General features: G+C 33.1%; 1 protein-coding gene across 2 annotated transcripts in view; it reads left to right on the top strand.

Annotated features, from left to right (window-relative positions):
- Positions 1 to 21,407, top strand: part of Tnks (tankyrase) — a 199,538-nt gene that overhangs the window by 154,506 nt on the left and 23,625 nt on the right. For both annotated transcript variants that reach the window (XM_076853776.1, XM_076853777.1), the window contains exons 14-20: positions 3,146 to 3,291; positions 5,417 to 5,582; positions 6,850 to 7,069; positions 7,339 to 7,448; positions 14,823 to 15,011; positions 17,194 to 17,431; positions 18,096 to 18,178. In XM_076853776.1, coding sequence (XP_076709891.1) covers positions 3,146 to 3,291; positions 5,417 to 5,582; positions 6,850 to 7,069; positions 7,339 to 7,448; positions 14,823 to 15,011; positions 17,194 to 17,431; positions 18,096 to 18,178 — 1,152 coding nt within the window. The remainder of the gene's footprint in view (positions 1 to 3,145; positions 3,292 to 5,416; positions 5,583 to 6,849; positions 7,070 to 7,338; positions 7,449 to 14,822; positions 15,012 to 17,193; positions 17,432 to 18,095; positions 18,179 to 21,407) is intronic.

The following is a 21,407-nucleotide window of genomic DNA, read 5'->3' on the forward strand; positions in this document are numbered from 1 at the left end:
TAAGCTTCTTAGTAAAATTACTCAAATCTGAGCAATTAAAAACATTGATAGTTAGAATATATTCATAGATAGGAGAAGTTTTTAACTTTTTGTTTGATGGGAAACAAAACAAACCTACCAAGGATTTCCCAGCAAGTACCATGTAGAAGCAGAAGAAAAGATAAGCATACTTTTTAATCATTTTTCTTCAGGTTGCATGAAAGCTGTTCATTTTCACTTGTATTAATTAAAGTGCTGTTATTTTAGATCATATTCACAAATAGGTAAACCAGTTTAAATGAAGGCATTAGTAGGATAATGTTTAAAATTATGTTTCTCAATATTTTTCCAGACTCATATTTGTTTTAAGAAGGCATTCTTATGGTCCCTTAATCATTAGGCATTGTTTATATGCACAAGAAGAGTTTTCAAAATTTTATCACTCTTTATTTGTATTATAGAAAAAAGATTATAGACTAAACTTTTTCAAATATGAAATTCTAATATTGAATATGTCTTTCTTTAATAAAGAAGACCTAATTGCCATCTGTGATTATTCATTTAGGGATAAAGTTAGCAAAACAAGAATTATGGCTTTGTTTTTGTTTCCATGTTAATTTCATGTGTTTTGTATGTAACAAGCAAATATATACTATAACTTTCAAGTTGCCTCAACAACACATTCACAGTGAAGGCCAAAGTTAATTTTGTCAGTGGAGTGCAAATGTCAAAAGGAAACAAAGCACAAATTAAATGAGTATTAGGTCTGGTAAATTGCTTTCCCAAGAGGCTTTAGGAAGTATGAGAAGTATTAGGAGAAAAGGCTGTTTGCTGAGTAAAGCAGTTGAAATTGTGATGAAAAGTAAGAAGAATATAAAATTGCTTTGGCATTCAAAAATAAATGAAATGGAATGGAGAAAAGGAACTTAAATATTCAAAAAGCAAGTATTTAATGAGCAGGATTGGCATTTATGTGTATGTGTGTTTCATTACCTGCCTCATTCCTAATTTTCAGTATTTTCTGTAAAAGTAATAATAAGCATTTAGAATGTTAAAATGGTGGTGGGGGTTGGGGAGCAGCAATATCAGAAAGCAGTTTCAATTATATAAGACTCCATTATGAGCTGGGGTTGCAGCTCAGCAGAAGAGCACTCGCCTAGCACATGCAAGGCCCTGGATTCGATACTCAGCACCACATAAAAAAAATAAATAAACAGAATATAGCTATTGTGTCCAACTACAACTAAAAAATAAAGATTTTTTTTAAAAAGACTCCATAGAACGTGCTTACTACCCATCTTTACAGCTTTTCTTTTTAGTTTATATATTAATTTATTCATTTTCACTTGGTTTTGTTTATTGGTTCTGTTATTCATCTATTAACGTGGCTAAAGACAAGATATTTGACCTGACCAGATCAATTTTTTTTTTTTTAAACGGGGCTTTAGATTTTAATTCCCATTTAGAGTTGATGAGCTTATGAGCTCTCTTTCACTAGCTAGACTTCTTCCTAAAAATTGTACCACCTGAAAGCCCTTGTTTTTATCCTACCTTTGTGAATGTTTGTTTAGTCCATTTGTGCTTCTATAATGAAATATCATAGACTAGGTAATTTATAAGCAATGGTAATTTATTTCTCTTAGATCTAGAGGCAGGGAAGTCTAAGATCCAGGCATGATCAGGTTTAGTGTCTGGATGGGGCCAGTGTTTTGCTTTTAAGGTGTCACCTTGTTGCCATATTCTTTGGAGGGAACAAAATGTTGTATCCTCACATGGCAGAAGGGGAAAAAGGAGAGAGCACTGTGTGTAACCTCTTTTATAAAAAAGTCTTAATCCCAGTCATGAGAGAGGAGTACCCATGGCCTAATCCCTCGCCTCTCGATACTGTTGTATTGAAGATTAAGTTTCAACACAAATTTTGGAGGGACACATTCAAACCATAGCATCCCTATTCAATATCACTAAAAAGAGATCTTTCAGGTTCTTAGTTTGTATGTACTAATAGCTTGTTGCAGTGGCAGGAGTGGAAGCAAGCTTTACAGACAGTTCTCTCACTGAAAGAATCTGTTGTTCTTTTAAGCTGTAAATTATTGAAATATTATTACAGGAGTATAGGAAAGACGGTAGAATGAATCAGACATAACTTTCTTACATTCATATATGAATATACAACCAGTGAAACTCCACATCATGTACAACCACAAGAACGGGATCCAAATTATGACTGTATAATATGTCAAAATACATTCTACTGTCATGTATAACTAAAAAGAACAAATAATTTTTTAAATAGATTTTTATCACCACTGGTGATATAGCCTTTTGTTCTTTCTTTGCATCTTACTCTTTGAAACCAATACAATGGAGCCTGTAATTTATATTGTGCTGAAATGACATTCAAAGGAGATAGGAGATTTGGAGGTTCATCTTGGAAAGGCCAAAGTACAGTTTGACTTGTAGAGTTAAACATTCTCCTCCAACTCAAGAAACCATTGTTGACTGCATGTCTTTGCTATAGTGGATCAGGGCCAAGTGAGTGACCCAAACAGAAAAATATATTTTTTTTTAATTTTATTTTTGAATTGTAGTTGGACACAATACCTTTATTTTATTTTTATGTGGTGCTGAGGATCGAACCCAGGGCCTCGCACATGCTAGGCGAGCGCTCTACCACTGAGCCACAACCCTAGCCCCCAGAAAAATATTATTTCCAGTAAGCTTTTGCTTACTTGATCAATGTTAGAGGGGACAGGAACTTTGGTTCTGCAGTCACCCAGAGTTCTTAGTTGAACAGAGAATGGCTAAGAGCATTCTACTAGAAGCAGATATGTTAAGACAAGCAGTTGTGGGGGAAGAAAGACATACAAAAATGAAGAGGGAAGACTTCTTATACTTAGAGATGCCTACTTTATTTTGAGTTTTATTGATTAGGATTTGGACTAGGAATGTTAACAGTGATTGATTTACTCTGTACATAGTTAGAAGTATTAATAGTCACTATAAAGCAAAACATAATGCCAGTTTTAATATCATTTGTAATATCTAATCTTTGGAAATAAATATTCATTATAAAATCACAGCATATCCAAGATGTTACAATCTATTACAGCAAAATCTATGAATAAATGTTAATGACCTTTTTGTGTTTATGTACGCACTATTAAAGCAACTTTGCAGCCCTCAAAATGTGAATTGCAGAGATCTAGAAGGCCGCCATTCTACACCCTTACACTTTGCAGCAGGCTATAATCGTGTGTCTGTTGTGGAGTACCTTCTACACCATGGTGCCGATGTCCATGCCAAAGACAAAGGGTATGTGTTAAAATTTAGCTATTTGGGATTTATTCTCTTCATACTTCATAAAAAAAAAAAAAAAATGAAGTCTTAGCTTTATCTCCATTGAAAAACACTCATATGAAGCCAGATGTGGTGGTGCACACCTGTAATCCCAGCTACTCAGGAGGCTGAAGCAGGAGGATCCCAAGTTCAAAGCCAATCTCTGCAATTTAGTGAGATGCTGTCTCAAAATTTTAAAAATAAATTAATTAATTAATTAAAGGGCTAATCATTTTTCATATGATCTCTAAGTGGTAAAGGACCCCTGGGTTTGAACCCAGTACTACCAAAAGGGAAAAAAAAAAAAAAAAAAGGCTGGTTCTGGTAGTGCGCAGTTGTAATCCCAGCTACTTAGGAGATTGTGGCAAGAGAATTACATGCAGGAGGCTAGCCTCTGCATTTTAACTTGGCCCTGTCTCAAAATAATATACATTTTTTGCTGCTTAAATTGTAAGTTAAAACAGAAATGTACAGTATAGAAAGTAAAAATTCCATTAGCTTATCCCCTAGAAATACGAGCATTAATATTTTTAATATGTAATTTTTCAGCTATGTGAAAAACACAGTTGATGATGATGATGTCATTCTATAGTCTACTTTGAAGTGTAATTTTTTTCACCCAGTGGTGTATCTTGAATATCTTTCCTTATCAGTATTTAATAGTTTCTTTCTTCTTTTTAATGCCTATATTTAGTATTTTATTACATTTTATGAATGTTTTCATATAGTTTGTGATATGCTATTTATCTGTTTTTTTGGTATTAAAAATGTATAATCTCTTTCTTTAACCATCCATCCCAGAGTCATTAGTAGTTAAAGAAACAATTTTATTTTTATTAATTTTAAAATATTCTTTATTTTTATTATTAGTTTGATAAATTATTTAACTTTTCCTGGAAAAAGCTTAAAGCAGCCATAGAAGTAAATTAGAAACGTGAGAGGAGAATATGACTGAAATGAATTTTCATATTGTGTATTAATTTCATAATCTCAAAATAAGCCAGCACCTCCTGTGCAGTTACACAGCAGAGTGCTGTAGAATTAAACTATATGATTTAGGCTTCAGTTAATCATTATGTGTTTATTTTTTTAAAGGGACACATCAGACATAAATATTCAACAGCAATGTCACTGACTCTTTCAAAATATTATGCTGCATTGGAGAGAAACAAATTTTTGTTACTATTGCTTATTTTAGCACCCAGCATATTTCATCACAAAACACTTTTTTAAAAGGCACTGATCTCTAAATAAAAAGACACTTGATATCTTGTTTTTGTTCTGTCTGAAGTGCAATATAAACTTACCCTTTTGATGCACTCTTTTTTATGGGGCATCTTTTTGTGCTTTTAGAATGCCAATTGCTTTCTAATCAGAACTTGGTCATCCCAGAATAGTTTGCTTATAAGTTGAGGCTACTAGAGTCTCTCTTCTGACTAAAATTTATAATTAGCATCATTATTTTCCTTAGTGAATTCCTTTCTGAATCACTTGGAATGTGAGTTTTCATTCTTTGGCACCTTAATATTTAAATCTATCTGTCAAAATCATTATAGAATCAGTGCAAATTTTAAAATACGAAACAAAAACAAAAGATAGAACTTAGAATTTCTAAGTAGAATTGAACCGTGTATCTTTTAAGTAAATAATGGTTACATTGTATATTTTACAGGTAAGCATGCAATTTTCATAAACCCAAAAAGAAGAAAATCGAAATGATAAAACTGATTATTAATTATTCTGGAAATCACTTTGTAATATATAATTTTATGTTGCCAGTGAGAAAATCTAAATTAAAAGTTTTGATGGAGTTTTATTCTCTATTTCTATATGTATTTTAGTGGTAATGATTGCTGTGATGTGTATATCCATGCCAAAGAAAGAGAAAAGTCCTTCTGTGAAAAGAAACATTTTTAAAATGATTCATTCTTGTTTAGAAATAAATAAATGCTTCATCTTAAAAACCAAAAAAAGGATTTCTTTTTGATCCATTATTCAGTATAGTCAGTGCCATAAGAGCAGTATTTGTATTATAAAAATCATTTTAACTCAAGAATTTGTTTTAGAACTTTAAAGTAATGTGTATGTGTCTTTGTTTTAGCGGCTTGGTGCCCCTTCATAATGCCTGTTCCTATGGACACTATGAGGTAGCTGAGCTTTTAGTGAGGCATGGAGCTTCTGTCAATGTGGCGGACTTATGGAAATTTACCCCTCTACATGAAGCAGCAGCTAAAGGAAAATATGAAATCTGCAAGCTCCTTTTAAAAGTATGTGGTTTTAAAAGTTCTAAAAACACAAACATTTGGTTTTTGGTGATTAAACTTGAATCAGAACTTTGTTCTATTAAGAATAAGTGCTGTAGGGGCTGAGGTTGTGGCTCAGCAGTAAGGGCTTGCCGAGCATGTGTGAGGCACTGGGTTTGATTCTCAGCACTGCATATAAATAAATAAAATAAAGGTCCATTGACAACTAAAAAAAAAAAAATTTAAAAAGAATAAGTGCTATAGAAACCACTTCCATTTTCTCTTTCACAGAGAAATGTTTTAGTATCATGATATGTCTATAGTTCTGAGTAGTCCTTGAAGTGTCTAAGTGAATTTGATTAAAGTCGTTTCATCAAAGTGGGTTTTGAAGAGTTGATTTAGTTTGTGTTGTTTATCTAATATTTCCAATATTAATATCAAAAAATGGTACAGGGAAAAATTGTTCTGGTTAGAAATTATTAAATTTTTCCCACCATTTTTCTGATATCAGAGTTGTTCTTATGACTCTTCAGAAAAACGTTGTATTTAATAATCATTTTTATTACAACTGACTGGTAAGAAATAACTTCCATGTCATTGTTAATCTAGTTTCTAAGTTGATTTATTCCAAATTTCCATAGTGGGTCAAGAGCAGTCTGTGTTGTTTCTAAAATTAAAATTCTTGACTTTTATTTATTTTATAGGTATGGGTGGTTAAACTTTTTATATCTAGGTTATTTTTAACACATTTTTGCTTAGCTTCAAAATAGGTGGTAAAATTTAAAAAGTTATCAAACTTTTTCTTTACTGATGGCATTTAGAATTAAGTACTTTTTCCACTGATGTAATCTTCTTTTTCTCTATTTTTTTTTTTCATGATACCCACTGAATATCTTTATGTAATTGAAATCTTGTGAGAGTTAACATCCAGGACGTTCTTAAATGGACAAGAGCTTTTCCAAAAAGATAACTAGGAATCTGAGAAAAAAGTATATTTTGTGATGAGTAAAAGATACTCGACACCCTCCCCTATTCCATCATCACCATTGATTCTCAGCCTTGGGTTAAGTAGTGCTTAGAAGCTGATCCAATACATTGCTAAGTAGGGAATGAACAAAAGCAGGATGTGGCTTCTTTTTTAAAAAAACACATACAGAACAGATATCTTTTCTCCCATGGTGAATGAAAGTGGAATATGTTAAATAAATATGTACATGCTACCCACCCAACTTCCAACTGACAGAAAGCTACTACAGAAAACACAAACCCATTTGGTTTTTCTTCTTTGTAGCATGGAGCAGATCCAACTAAAAAGAACAGAGATGGAAACACACCTCTCGATTTAGTAAAAGAAGGAGACACAGATATTCAGGACTTACTGAGAGGGGATGCTGCCTTGTTGGATGCTGCCAAGAAGGGCTGCCTGGCAAGAGTGCAGAAGCTGTGTACGCCAGAGAATATCAACTGTAGAGACACTCAGGGCAGAAATTCAACTCCTCTGCACCTGGCAGGTAAGCATCACAAGTGCATCCAAATCTCTTTTCCTTACTTGGATACCTAATACAGTTTATCAAAAGATGAAATGATTGACATAATTTTGTATAATTTCTTACTTTGAAAATTTTCAATTATGTAATAATAGTATTAGCTTCTAAAGCAAAAAGAATTAAAATCTTAATTACCTGGTCTTTCACAAGATAATTAATAACATATGAATAGATGTACACATATGTATTTTTTTTTCTTTAGCTGACATGTTTGCCTTTTTTACTCTTAATAGCAGGCTACAATAACTTGGAAGTAGCTGAATATCTTTTAGAGCATGGAGCAGATGTTAATGCCCAAGACAAAGGTGGTTTAATTCCTCTTCACAATGCAGCATCTTATGGGGTGAGCATTCTAAAGTTAATGTCTACAAAACTTCCCTGGCATTTACTGCTTTTTTAAATATATACTACACATTAAATAAGTAGATATCCAATCAGTAGCATAATTTAGCACAGTTTTAATCTTTTTTGATCAACAACCACACTTTTTAACACTCTCTGATCTCTCCATCTTATCTAGCACAAGAACAGGTATGTAATGAGTACTAAGTTAATATTTATGGATATAGATAATATTTATTAACTCTACCAGCAGATTTTAGAAGCTATAAAATCAGGAGGCTCCTATATAGGCATGGAAGTTATGGTGGTTTATGCTATTATCAACATCTTAAAAATGTTTGAGTGAGTGGTTGAGCAATTTATATACATAATTCCAGAGGATGAATAACTAAAACCCCAAAGTGCAATTCCAGTGCCATCCTTCCAACCACTATAACTACTATTAATTGGAAGAGGAGTGTATCGTAATGCCTTGGTGCTGCTTTTCTGAATTAACTGTAAGTTAGTAACCAAGGCCCACTCAGGTCTGATCCCTCACAGCAGTAGAATAACAATTGCTCATGTTCTTGTCTATTCTTCCAAGTGATCACTAATTGGACTTTAGAAATCCACTAATGCCAGATTGTACATACCTGGAGTTCTCACAGTTGGATTCACTATTGTTGAGGATGGTGTATAAATTTGCAAAAATCTGATGAATTGTAAATAACCAAACTAATTACCATGATTTCCATATTCTCCCTTCCTATTCTCTTCTCCCTTGCGATAATACCTTCTGTGTTCTTAATCCTTTCTGTAAAGATCAATATTTCAGGGAGATGATAAATCTGAGTGGAAATGCTTTTAAAGAAAGCAAACAATCCAGTTTTGAACAAACAAGAAAGAAAACTACTTCCAAATATAATGTAAATTAATTGAAATACATTTAATTTAATGCATTAATTAAATACATTGTTAGTCCTAAAATCTTTTAAATTGCATTTAAAATTGTCTTTTAAAGATGATTACATCTTTTATTAAAAATTTCAGAATTTTCTTCTGACCTTACTTGACAATAAAATTTACAGTTTCATTGCACTGAAAATCAGGTATGCTAAATATTTGTTGCTAACATACTGCACATACATTTATGTATAATTACTTTACTGTTAAATTACAACTACACATGTGTATCATTTAAAAACTAATTTGTAGTACTTCTTAACATGATCCTCCTTCTCTATATTGAATTTTACTGAATTTTATATTGAATTTTATTGAATTTTACTTTGCTAAGCTTCACTTAAGAGTTGATAAAGCTGATGAGATCAGTAGAACTTGAATGGGAATCTTCTCTTCTGTGAAAACCTGCTAGTGAGTAAAGATAGGTAGTGGCAGTAGAATTACAGTAATGATCTGACATAATAAAGCTTCTGTTGTGGTTTTAGTTGTATAGATGACATTAATCCTCATATATTATAGATATAAGGAAGTTCTATCCATCATTCATCTTCTTTCACAATCTTCATGGCTGTCCCAGAGGATAAAGAATTTAATTTGGTCCTCATTTTCATGGAAAAATGTTGACTTATTATACTGCATGTGTGTGTGTGTTTTGTTATGTTTTTTGTTTTGTTTTGTTTTGTTTTGTTTTGTTTAGTACTCTGTGGCATTTTACCTCTGAACTATGTCTCCAGCCCTTTTCATTTTTATTTTGAGACAGGGTCTTGCAAAGTTGCCTTAGGGCCTCATAAAGTTGCAGAGGCTGGCCTTGAACTTAAAGTTCTCCTGCCTCAGCCTCCTGAATCCCTAGGAATACAAGCTTGTGCCCCCGAGCCCATCTCTACATGCATGTCATTTGATAACCATTCTGAGGGAATAGAATTTATAGTGGTTCTCCTTTGTGGCTAAAGAGCAATGCAGTATGCATTCTTTCATGCTATCTTGAAAACATCTTGTCATTAGCTGAAGAGGGGTGTAGTAATGTATTCAGTGTAACAACCAGCCCAAGGTTCTATATTCATAAACTCATTTCCTCATGATCCACAATTTTTGTTCTTCTTTTCTAATACCAGGTGAGAAAAAATAATGAACATTTTTTTTACTATCTCTTTTTAAGTTTTACTTTTTGTTATCAAATCCCTTCTGCTTGGTTCTTTGTAAATGAAGTCATCTTACTAAAGTGAAAATGAACAAAAAATTCTCCAAGCTGTATAGAGGTTTTGATCTACCTGATTCATCTCATCTTTGTACTGAAGAATGCAAGTGAGCTACGTGATATGTTTATAGCAAGTGTTTTTCCTCATTGTGTAGGGTGGATTATTTGAGTCACTCTAAAAATCCTTCATGAATGTAACTAGTAAATTCAAATATCTCTGAGTTAATGACTACATACTATGAATTTAACACCTTATACTATGAATTTAACACCTATTCTTTGATGGATTCTTGACCTTTTGGGGTTTTTTTCCCTTTGCCATTTTTGTTTTTTAACACGTGCAACCCATCGCTCTCATGACACATAGTGATTGTCACTTGGCAGTAAATAAGGTCATCTTCTCCATTGAGAATCTCTGCTCTACAAAGTAATTAATATTATTTGCAAACCTGTAATCTATTATCAGTAACTATATGAAATCAATATTACTGTCACTCTCAATTAAACTGGGGACTGATGTTAACACCGTACATAGTCCTTGACTCCACTAGTTCAGTTTAAGATCTTTCAACTTTATAGTGGAGCCAAAGTGCTACACATCAGTAGAAACCGTACTTCAAACTTCAATTTTTTTCTAGACTAGAGACATATGGTATATGATATGGCAGCAAGTCCCATCTCCCAGGCAGCCTCTTGATCCTAAGGGAAATAACCAGTACTCTACAGGATACTATGTTGCTTAGCTGTGATTTCAGTAGATCAGGTATATTAAATGCATTTTTAACAATGACATTTTACCTTACAGTGACTATCAGGTACTTTGTCATCTTTAACAAATGGGAATATAAAGGGAGATTTTTATTATCTGTAGGTATATAAATCTATATGTTTCCAAAGTTCCTTTTTATTCATGCCATATACCTAGGCCTTGGCTAAATATTTTAATGAAAATTGGACCACACTATGCATTACTCTATTAGGATGGGAAAACTCTGTTTCTATTATATATGTCTCAGTGATGTTTGGAACTGACCTGTCCTCATGGTATTTATGGATACACTTGCCCTGAAATCATCACTTGTAGAATAGACTTTTGTGGTACTTCATCTTGAATAAAGGGTTCTATACTAAAAGCAAAACAATTTGTAGGGTAGTTTAGTGTAGTGTTACCCAACAATCTTGACTTAGATGGTTTTGCCCTAATACCATACTTTCCCATTCTCAGCTTGTCAGGAAAATGGCTCTTGTATTTCAGTCTAGCAAGATCCTGCAGGCATCTGTAGTCATGGAAAAACCTGAAATTGGGATCTGAACATCCAGGATCTAATCTTTCCTCTTATTGTTCAATAACTCAGCAGCCTTTAGCAAGTGTTTTATTTTTTCCAAATCTTCACTTCTTTCTTAACCTTTTAACCTTTACAGGGTTATTACAATGATTAAATAAGTGCATAAGGAGCCTCCCTCCTGCCCCCCTCTCAAGCCACTATAGAAGTGTAAGTAATACTATTGGTAGAGCAGCTGGTCAGAACAAGGGCTTCATGTCACTTCTACAAACAGCCTAGGAATAATCCATGTATTTTTCTAACTCAACATCAATATTAAATAGACACAGATTAATTTACTAGCCTGCAGGTAAAGTAATAATATAAAATATCTGAAAATACATGAAGTTTATTTACTTGTGCAGTTATTTATTGGTGATTATTCCTTGACACACATTTTTTTCCTCTAGAAAGCTTAGTCTGCTCTCTGTGTGTCTTTGTTATATAAAAAGGACTTACCACCTTAGTTTTTCCAAATGTATAAAATATATACATACTTTAAGAAGTTTAAGAGTCTATATTAATGACAATGTACCTTATTCTGTTTAGTGTTCTTTATATTATAATATGTTGTGTTATTTTTTAATGTACGTAACACAGGACATTAATTTTTCTGCTAGTCAATAAATGTAAATGTTTCATTGACACTTATTACCACAAAGCATGCAGTTTGTTGTCTGGTTCATTTTCTCCCTCAACTCCTTTGTTTTCTTGTATTTTTCCTAAAATGTGTAATATTTGAGGAATTTTATAAGATCATTGTGATAGAGCTTTAGCAGGAGCCCAAGCATGTTTCTCTTCACCCTACTTCCCACATTTCTAAATATAAATTAAAGCCTTTCCAGTCTCTTTATGTTGTTTGTCTTTTAAAGCATTGTGTATTGTAGCTGAATTCTGAAACCCTGTTAAATTTGCTCTCCTGGAAACATTCCAAAAGGGTTCCATTTCTTTTCTAGACCTTCCAGTTCAGTACTTTGCTCTTGCATGGTGAATAGAACTGAGCTGCAGCTTATTGCATTTGTCACCCTTAATTTTCAGTTACTATTTTTGCCCCAGTAGTGTAGCTACTTAAAAGAATTAAAGAGGTTAAGAATTGTGTTTTTCAGTCTACTTGGGTAGTAATGTACTTCTTCCTGTTCATTGTTCTTTCAGACATTTGTCAACAAATTTAGCAAACATGTAATTGGTTTCTCTAAGCATAAACCATAAATTCAGTAAGGAAAGTTTAATAATACACACCGATACCAGCTGTACAATTCATTTTATACACATGCTCACACAAACATGTAATTTTCTTTGCACTCTCCAATTTTAGAAATCTATGTAGTCTACCAAATTTTATTATTCTGCCAGCAAACATGGGAATAAAATAAAATTAATCATCAGAAACAGAAACAGTTTAGCTATAACCTGACTCAGGAGAACATTGAAATGTATTCCATGGTTTTGGATTAACTGAACAAAAGTTGCTTTTTGCAACATATATCCTCTTAGTAAGGGAGGTTTTTGTATTAAATGATTTTTTAGGTTTTTGTATTAAACGATTTTGACAGTGCCAAAGATGGTACCTCTATTTTCATCTTCTGTTACAAAGTCTAAAAATAATTAAACTATAAAATTAATTTTAAAATTATCTCATAGTCTGAGAAGGACCGCAAAACATAGCCTGTTCAATTGAATTCCTAATCTGCTTATGCTGCATTTTTATTTTTTTCTTCTTTATATTTTCAGCAATAGGAAGCTTTTCTTAAGGAGTTGGTAGATCTGTCCCTTTAAGATAAATTTTCTTTATTTTTTTTCCTGAAATTATGATTCCTAAGATCAGTAAATATCTGTATTATATTTTTTTAAAGAGAGAGAGAGAATTTTTTTTAATATTTTTATTTTTTTTAGTTATCGGCGGACACAACATCTTTGTTTGTATGTGGTGCTGAGGATCGAACCCTGGCCGCACACATGTTCACGCTACTGCTTGAGCCACATCTCCAGCCCTATATTTTTTTAAAATATTAGTTCAGAAAAAATGCCTGTTCTTTTTCAAAGTATGTGTTTTCAAGGTAGCAGAAAAAACTATTTAAAGAAGATATGAAATAATATTCCTTAAATCCTATCTTTGGATGTCTGTCTTCCCCATCTGCATTTTCAGAGATCTCAGCCTCAAAAAGTCCAATATATTGTAGTTGAACAAAAGCATGAGTTAAATATGTATTATCAACAGTTACTGTGCATCTGAATTTCTTGTCAAAAGTGGTACTCCCCAAAAAAGTTCCCCTTATCAATAAGGAATATAAATGTGCCAGTCACACAAAATATATTATAGAGTATTGGAGTTGAAATGGATTTCAGAAACACTTGAGTGGTAACCAGCTTAACATTCCTAAATGTGTTTATAAAAATATACAAGTTATTTTTAATGTTTTTTTTAAATATAACAACTCTAGCCCCTATTTTTAGTATTTTTTAAAGTCTGATATTGAATTGATAATTCATGGGCTTAATTGATTTTTTTAAAATATGTTTTAAGTTGTTGGTAGACTTTCATTTTATTTATTTATATGCAATGCTGAGAATCAAATCCAGTGCCTCACACATGCCAGGCAAGTGCACTACTGCTGAGCCCCAGACCCTTAATTGATTACTTTTAAAGCTTAAGAAGAAGCTGAAAACTTTGCTATATAGAGCTCTTACTATTTGAGAGAATCTGCTCTGTTCAGAACTTTCTCCTTCATTACAATTCTTCCATAGTTATTTCCCCTTTTGTCCCCTCTGAGTACTGTTTTTTGACTCTCCTTTTCCAAAATATTATTGTTTTCAAGGCTTTATCCTCCTAATTGTTTTTTTTCTGTATTTTTATTAGTGAGCTCATTTATCAAGTAGCTATGGCTATAAATTCAGTATCAATTTTGTAATACCTCCAGAGTTCCTACCTCCAGTGCCAGTCTTCTAATAAGTGTTCAGTAAATATTTGGTTGCTGGTTGAATTGGTTAGGAGACAGTAAGTAAATAAATGATGGCCTCTTATCTTGCTCCAACCTTTTCTATTAAACTATTTTAAAAACATTATTAATTTAGTGTTTTTCCTCAAGAGCCACCTTCCCCAAGTGAACTTATCTTATAGTTCCATTCCTACTTAAACTTTTTCTAGCCAGTATCTGTTAGTAGTTCTGTCTTTATTTTTCAATCTGCTAACTTCCTGCTAAAATATAATCGTCTTTTGAGTGTTTGATCACTCTTCTTTGTAGTCCAAATTCTTTTGTAGTGAACTTTTCCAAACAGAATTGTTTTTCCTCCAAAAGTTCTCACATTTTCCCTTCGTTTTCATTCTTCTATACACATACTCATGCCCATGTTGTTAGTGTGACTGCTACCCACTTTTTCTTCATCCCTAAATCATTTTGGACATAACCAATTTTTATAAAATGTTGTTTTCCTATGCTATTTTCCCAAAGTCTGTAGAGAAAAAGGTTGAGAATCCTTTAATAATCAGATCATAAAGTAGGTTAGAAGAAAAATGGGAATATCAGAAGAGAAGCACTGGGTATAAAATGTTTGTTTGAAAAGTTTAGCAGGTACAGTAAACTGTTAACCAAAGACCTGAGAACCTAGGATCCAGGTATAAGTTTATTTTTTAAATTTGTTTTTAAGATAGACCAGAATGTGTTAGAAGAATGAATCTTTATAATAAAGCCCATGCAAAATTATAGGTTAAAGAATAATTGTGGAATTGAGATTTTTTTTGAGAAAGCAAGAAAAGACAATATCTTTTTTTTTTTTTTTTTGGTAGAAGAAACTTCTTTTAAGGATGAGAATACAGGCATAAATAGAATGAATTGCTAAATAGAAACAAGTAGACATGATGGAGCTTTACCAGGTGATCTCATTCTTAACTCTTTGCATCCTTTTTGTTTGTCCTCAGCATGTTGACATAGCAGCATTACTGATAAAATATAACACGTGTGTAAATGCAACAGATAAATGGGCATTTACTCCTCTCCATGAAGCAGCCCAGAAAGGAAGGACACAGTTATGTGCCCTACTCCTAGCACATGGCGCCGATCCAACTATGAAGAACCAAGAAGGTCAAACACCTTTAGATCTGGCAACAGTAAGTTCTTATTTCAGATATTCAGTATTGCGATTACAGTTTGAGAGTTAATGTTACTTTCTAGGGCTCAGCTATTTTATCTTTAGTAATGCTTGTTCTGTTTAGGACAAGAACAGATTTCCTTCTGAAATTTTTATATTATAATTTAAAACTGTTAAGACAAACTAAGCAGTAAGCTTAATTACCTTACCCTCTTAGCTTATAGGGAAAGGGACTGTGAATCATAGGAAACCATGTTTGTAACATGTGTCCTCAAGGAATTACTATGATATAGCACAGCTGATATTTGAGGTAACATATCTATGAAATCATCAAAGAAAAATTCAGTCTAGATAGTATATTATTCTTATGAAAAGGGAAAAGTAAATTTCATACAAGTATTTTCAAAACCATGAGTTAAATTTTTGTGATTAATATTATTTAATTGCTAAGTTAAACATTGTATTGCCTTCCCTAAACTTTTTGAAAATCAGGGAAGTTAATTAATAGTCACAATAATTTATAATCTTTAAGCCAGAGATATTTTTCCATATTCTGTTTCATTTATGTATTGCTGAACAGTAGACTATTTCACAGCATTTAATGGCTCTAAAATAATGATTTATTACCTCTCATGATTCTGAACAATAACTAGGAGGTTCTTATGATGAACTCACCTGGGGTCACTTGTGCAGCTGCACATGCCGGGTGACTAAAGTAGGAACATAAAAGATGGCTTCACTTATATGCCTGGAGCCTTGGCATAAATGACTAGAATTCTCTATGTCTCATCACTAAATATTCTTGATAGAATTTTTTTTATAGGATGAATATGCAATCATCAAAAAGGAAAGGGCAAAAGCTGCCATTTCTCTTAAAGGCTAAGCCTAAAGACTCCTGTCATTCCTACCACATTCTGTTGTTCAGAGCAGACTCCTGTCATTCCTACCACATTCTGTTGTGCAGAGCAAGTTGTGAGGACAGCCCACATTCAAAGATTTGGGGAAATAGATGCCATTTTCTCTGGAAGGAGAAAAGAAGATTGTGTGGCCCCATTTGATCTACCACTGCCCTCCCTATGGCCACAAATCGTTTACATTTTCTCTCACATTCTAACTTTATTCACACTCATCCCAATGAGGGGACAGGTAGCTAGCTGTCACTGGTACATAGCAATTCCAGAATCCAGTCAGGCAAATATTATCAGAGCCATAATCCAGACAGGCAAATATTATCAGAGCCATGTACTCTGCAGTCAGGGAGTGACCATTGATTAGGCCACACTTCTGTACCCAGGAAGTGGTTTTCTGGAACTCTTGATTATGTCCTCTTTCCATAGATATGGCCCATATTTATACTTAAAAGGCTTTCTCAACCTTCTGAATGCTCCTAGAAATTTGGGGACCTTGAGTCATTCTTTATTTTGATTTGTCTATTCCCATTAGTCCCTCCTGGTATAATTCAGTTATAAATGTTTGAATTTCCTATCAAGTTATACGCCACTTCATCAGACAAAAGCCCCACCCACGAATTTCTTCTCAGCAAGTCCTCTCTAATTTGGATTCAAAGTCAAGGTCCTATGAGTCAATGTCCTTATGATTCTTAGAAGCACTTTCAGTACTAGCCGAGAATTCACAATCTCCCACCTTAAAGGCCTGGGTAAGACTTTTACCTGTAAATCCATGTCTCAGAATTGTATTTTTTTGTTTGTTTTTCACTCTGAGACCATGTGTTATTGTCAGCCCTCTGGATATGATCTTTGGTCTGAGGTTATTTTTTATTTTGAGAAATTTTTTGCTAGTAGAAAGGCTGTGGAGGAAAGACTAATTTTGTTTTCAAACCTAGCAATCTGGGTGAATGTATTTCCTTAGAACTGAAAAATTACTTTTTAGTTCATTTTTATCTTCCTGTGCTTTCTACATTTTCGAACACATTGTATGCCACTGTGGTCAGACACTCTACTACACATTGGTCCCCCTTTCTTAAGTCTTCAATAGCAATTGCTTATTTTTCAACTTTCACTAGTAGTGACCATGCCAACTTTCATGCCTCCAGCCAAAGCCATGTCTTAGTTTTTTGTTACTGCAACACCCGTTTCCATGCCTGGCAGTCATTAAAGAAAAAATTCACAAAACATTTGGTGGTACTTGGTGAAAAACTTAACATTTATAATACAATATTTTTGTGTTTTCTTCATTTTTAGGCTGATGATATCAGAGCTTTGCTGATAGATGCCATGCCCCCTGAGGCCTTACCTACCTGTTTTAAGCCTCAAGCAACTGTAGTGAGTGCCTCTCTGATCTCACCAGCATCCACCCCTTCCTGCCTCTCTGCTGCTAGTAGCATAGATAACCTCACTGGCCCTTTAGCAGAGTTGGCAGTAGGAGGAGCCTCCAATGCAGGGGATGGTGCAGCTGGTGCAGAAAGGAAGGAGGGAGAAGGTTAGTATAACCTGTGAACACTTACTTGTTTATACTTTAATGGAACAGATTCATTTTTTTCCCATTGGTAATGATTGAAAACTTCATTTAAAAATATCTTGTCTTTAAATTTGTATACACACAACACCTTAGAAGGAATGCTTCTTCATAGAAGGCTGCTAGGTTCCTCAGCATCTATTTTGCTTTTATTTATGTAAACTGTATGTCCATTGTGCTTGTAGTATGCATATGTGTGTACAGTATGTCTATTTCCAACTGTACTATCTTATTAAACTATTATGTGAATCTTATTCCTGAAATTACATCAGAAAAACAACTGAGAGGTCATTTAAAGAATGAAAAGTGAAACAGTAGCTTGTACATCTGGATTTTTAATTTTTTAGAAGCATTAAATTATCCTATATAATTCTGTATTCTAGTTCTATTTATACTAACTGTATTATTAGAATTAATATAAATACTTCTGCTGTGATAAAGTACTCTGCTTTTACTTCTCAACTAAATTCGAGATAGCTTAATCTGAATTAAATTTATGTATTCTGAATTTTTTCATGCTGTGTAAAAATCATTTGCATAGCCAAGCATGTCCAAGAGCCATGACTTTAAACAGAAACATCTTTTAGATTCATAAAATTCTTTCCAATAAATTTTATTTCTATTTTAGTTGCAGGTCTTGACATGAATATCAGCCAGTTCCTAAAAAGCCTTGGCCTTGAACACCTTCGGGATATCTTTGAAACAGAACAGGTAATTCTTTTATTTATATTTGAATGTTTTAAATATTAAGTTATTAATTGTCAGCCATTGTTTCTTTTTTGTTTCTTAACAACTATTTTAATACTCGTAACATTTCCCTAAAAGCCAGGGGAGCCCAAAATTTTATACTTCTCTCCAAAATTGTCTGTAAGTGTCTTTGTTATTTTATTTTATCTTTATAAACAGACCTGCTCAATACATTTTTATCAGTCATGAAAACTTAGATCATGAGAGGTGGGGATATAGTTCAATAGTAGAGCACTTATCTAGTACCACACACACAAAAAAATCTTACACCATGAAACCACTTCAAAAGATTATTCTCAAAGTTGTCTTTGTTGTTGTTGTTGTTGTTGTTGTTGCTATTGTTTGTTTAAAAAAATTGCATTCATTTCATTGCAGTTCCATGTATTAATTAGGATTCTGTTTATTCTGTTTTATTTTGAGAAATTTTTTGCTGTTGAATTGGGATTCTGTTTATTCTGTTCTATTTTGAGAAATTTTTTGCTGTTGTTTTTCTACAGAATCATGAGTTCTTAATACTGCATGCTTTTATACCATGGTTAGCATTAAGGACTGATGACAAGAACCTGACCTTAACAATTATTGTTGTACATGGAATTGTAGAATGGGTGTTTAGAGGTCATTAAGTCATTCTCCTAGGTTCAAGAATCACCTTTTTAACATCCATGTCAGTCCTCCAGGCTGGAAAGATGATTGTTAGAACTTGGGGCAAGTGTAATAGAATAGTTGTAATTTAAATTATGTCAAGATCAGCCCCTATGTTTAATCCATTTGATTTAGGTTTATGTTTACCCGTTCTAACAGAAATATATTCCCTCAGAAGTCTAAAATCAATGTGGCTCAGGACTGCACACCCTACACAAACTTTAGGGGAGAAATTATTCCATGCCTCTTCTCAGCTGCCTTGACTTTTCTCAAATTACTCTTCTCAAAGTCTCCTCTTGTGTCTTCATATTGCCACCTTCTCTGTGTCTGTCTTCTATGTGCTTATGAGGACATTTGGCATTGAGATTAGGGCCTACTCCTATAATACTGGTTGATCTCCACATCTCAAGACCTTAATTACATCTGGAAATACTTTTTTTCAAATAAAGTAACATTCACATTAATATAAATTAACATTAATATAAATACTATTGCTGTGATAAAGTACTCTGCTTCTGGAGTTGAGAGCACAGACATCTCTTTTTAGGGTCACCAAACTACTAGAACATAATGTAGCCCTTCTTCTTAAGCCCTAGTCAAGTTATCATGGACTTTATCTTTCTAACTTGCCCTCTAGAAATCTTCCCTTATTTTAGGATAAATATAACCTACTCTTTCAATAATTCTTCATGTGACAGTTTCCAGATTTTTCATACCTCATGCTTCATTCTGTTTTCTTTATAGGCAAATAATCAATTTTAATTGATTAAAATTAATATACTGTTAAGATTTTCTTCTGCTTTTTCTTACTTCTTTACACATACTTTTTTTTTTTAAGTTGTACGTAACACAATACCACATACCTTTATTTATTTATTTATTTATTTATTTTTAATGTGGTGCTAAGGATTGAACCCAGTGCCTCACACATTCAAGGCAGGCACTCTACTGCTGAGTCACAACCCCAGTCCCCCCACATAAATTTATTTATTATTATTCATCTTTAGTGATTTCAATAATCAGAATAGTTAAGTAGAAATAGTGTTGGACTAAAGGAAAACTTGATTCTAATTATTTTCTCCCTTTTACTAGCTGAGTTAAAAGACATTTAACCTGGCGCTTCCCCTACCTGTAAAATCTAATACTTGCAGATGTCCAGATAGTTAAAACTCCCAGTTATATTGTGCTTTTATGCCAATTTTTAAAACATGCTTTAGTGAAGCATTATAATGGGTCTTTTTTGTGGTGGTGAGGACTTGATAGATTGGTATAAGAGTTTCTTTTTCTTACCATTTATTCATCCTCTGGTTCAGAGATTTCTTATGGGAATATTGTGTAAACACTAAGAATTCTTTTCCCATGTGCCTTCTTCAAAGATTTTTAGACTGTTATAAAAACATTATCCTTGCTGGGCACAGTGATGCACACCTGTAATCCCAGCAGCTTGGGAGAGGCAGGAGGATCTCAAGTTCAAAGCTCAAAATAAAAAATAAAAAGGGCTGGGGATTTAGCTCAGTATTAAAGCTCCCTGGCTTCAATCCCCAGTACCAAAGAAAACAAAAAACAATAACAAAAAACCATTATCCTCTGATATAGCCCCCATTATATCCCTTTAACCCAAATCATACCCATAATAATGATGAAATTTCAAATACATCTTCTCTTAATGAACAAGAGATCCTAATTTAAACACAATTCCAGTTGGCTATTAAAAGTTTTTCAGTCAGCTTGCATTATAATTTTATTCCTTTTTTTTTTACTTTATTTTACTTTATTTTGTATTTTCTTTGTCAATACCTGACTTGCTGTGGCATGCTCATCTTATGGATTTTAATATTAAGTTCAGTCTTTCATTCAGTTCTTCTAATAGCTTATCCCATTTTCATCAGTTTGATTCTTTTTTTTCACTGCAGTTTTGTTTTGAGTAAATATTTGCTTGATTTTCTTTATCTTTTTCTTAATATGTTGACTGTTGTATTTCATTTCTCCAGACCAGCCTTGCTTTGTTTATATAAAACTGTTTGACTGTTTTCTGACCCCGTTGTCAAGCAGTCAGTTTTATTTCAGTTGCAGATATTATCTAAACTTCAGTTATAAAGTGGTAAATTCAGAAGCTTTTTCCATAACCTACCCTTAGGTTTTTTATGAAATATTCTTAACTGGTCAGTAATATTTGACAGTGATTAAGATGTTTGCAAAATGAGGACAGTGAGGCTACATTCATTGTGTCTGTTTCCTGAGACTCTTCAGAGTATCAGTTTCACCTCTCTCACAGTTTTCTTTCAGAAGTCTCTAAATATTGTCTTGTTTCACAGATATTTTACCAGGTTCTATATTAAATAATATGTACCTATATCCCTTATAGTTGTTTGAACATAGTACCAGGATGACTTTGGTTCTGAGTAGCTTCCTACTTAGAGTACTTTCTATGGGAAAAACAAATTTAATGTGCACTGTAATTCCTGGAACTTAAATGCTGTGACTTAGAAGATTGTGGGTGTATTTGTGGTCATCCTGTATATTTTCTTAGAAAATGACCATATAGATTTTT

The sequence above is a fragment of the Callospermophilus lateralis genome, chromosome 4, assembly GCF_048772815.1.
Source record: "Callospermophilus lateralis isolate mCalLat2 chromosome 4, mCalLat2.hap1, whole genome shotgun sequence".
Classification (NCBI taxonomy): domain Eukaryota; kingdom Metazoa; phylum Chordata; class Mammalia; order Rodentia; family Sciuridae; genus Callospermophilus; species Callospermophilus lateralis.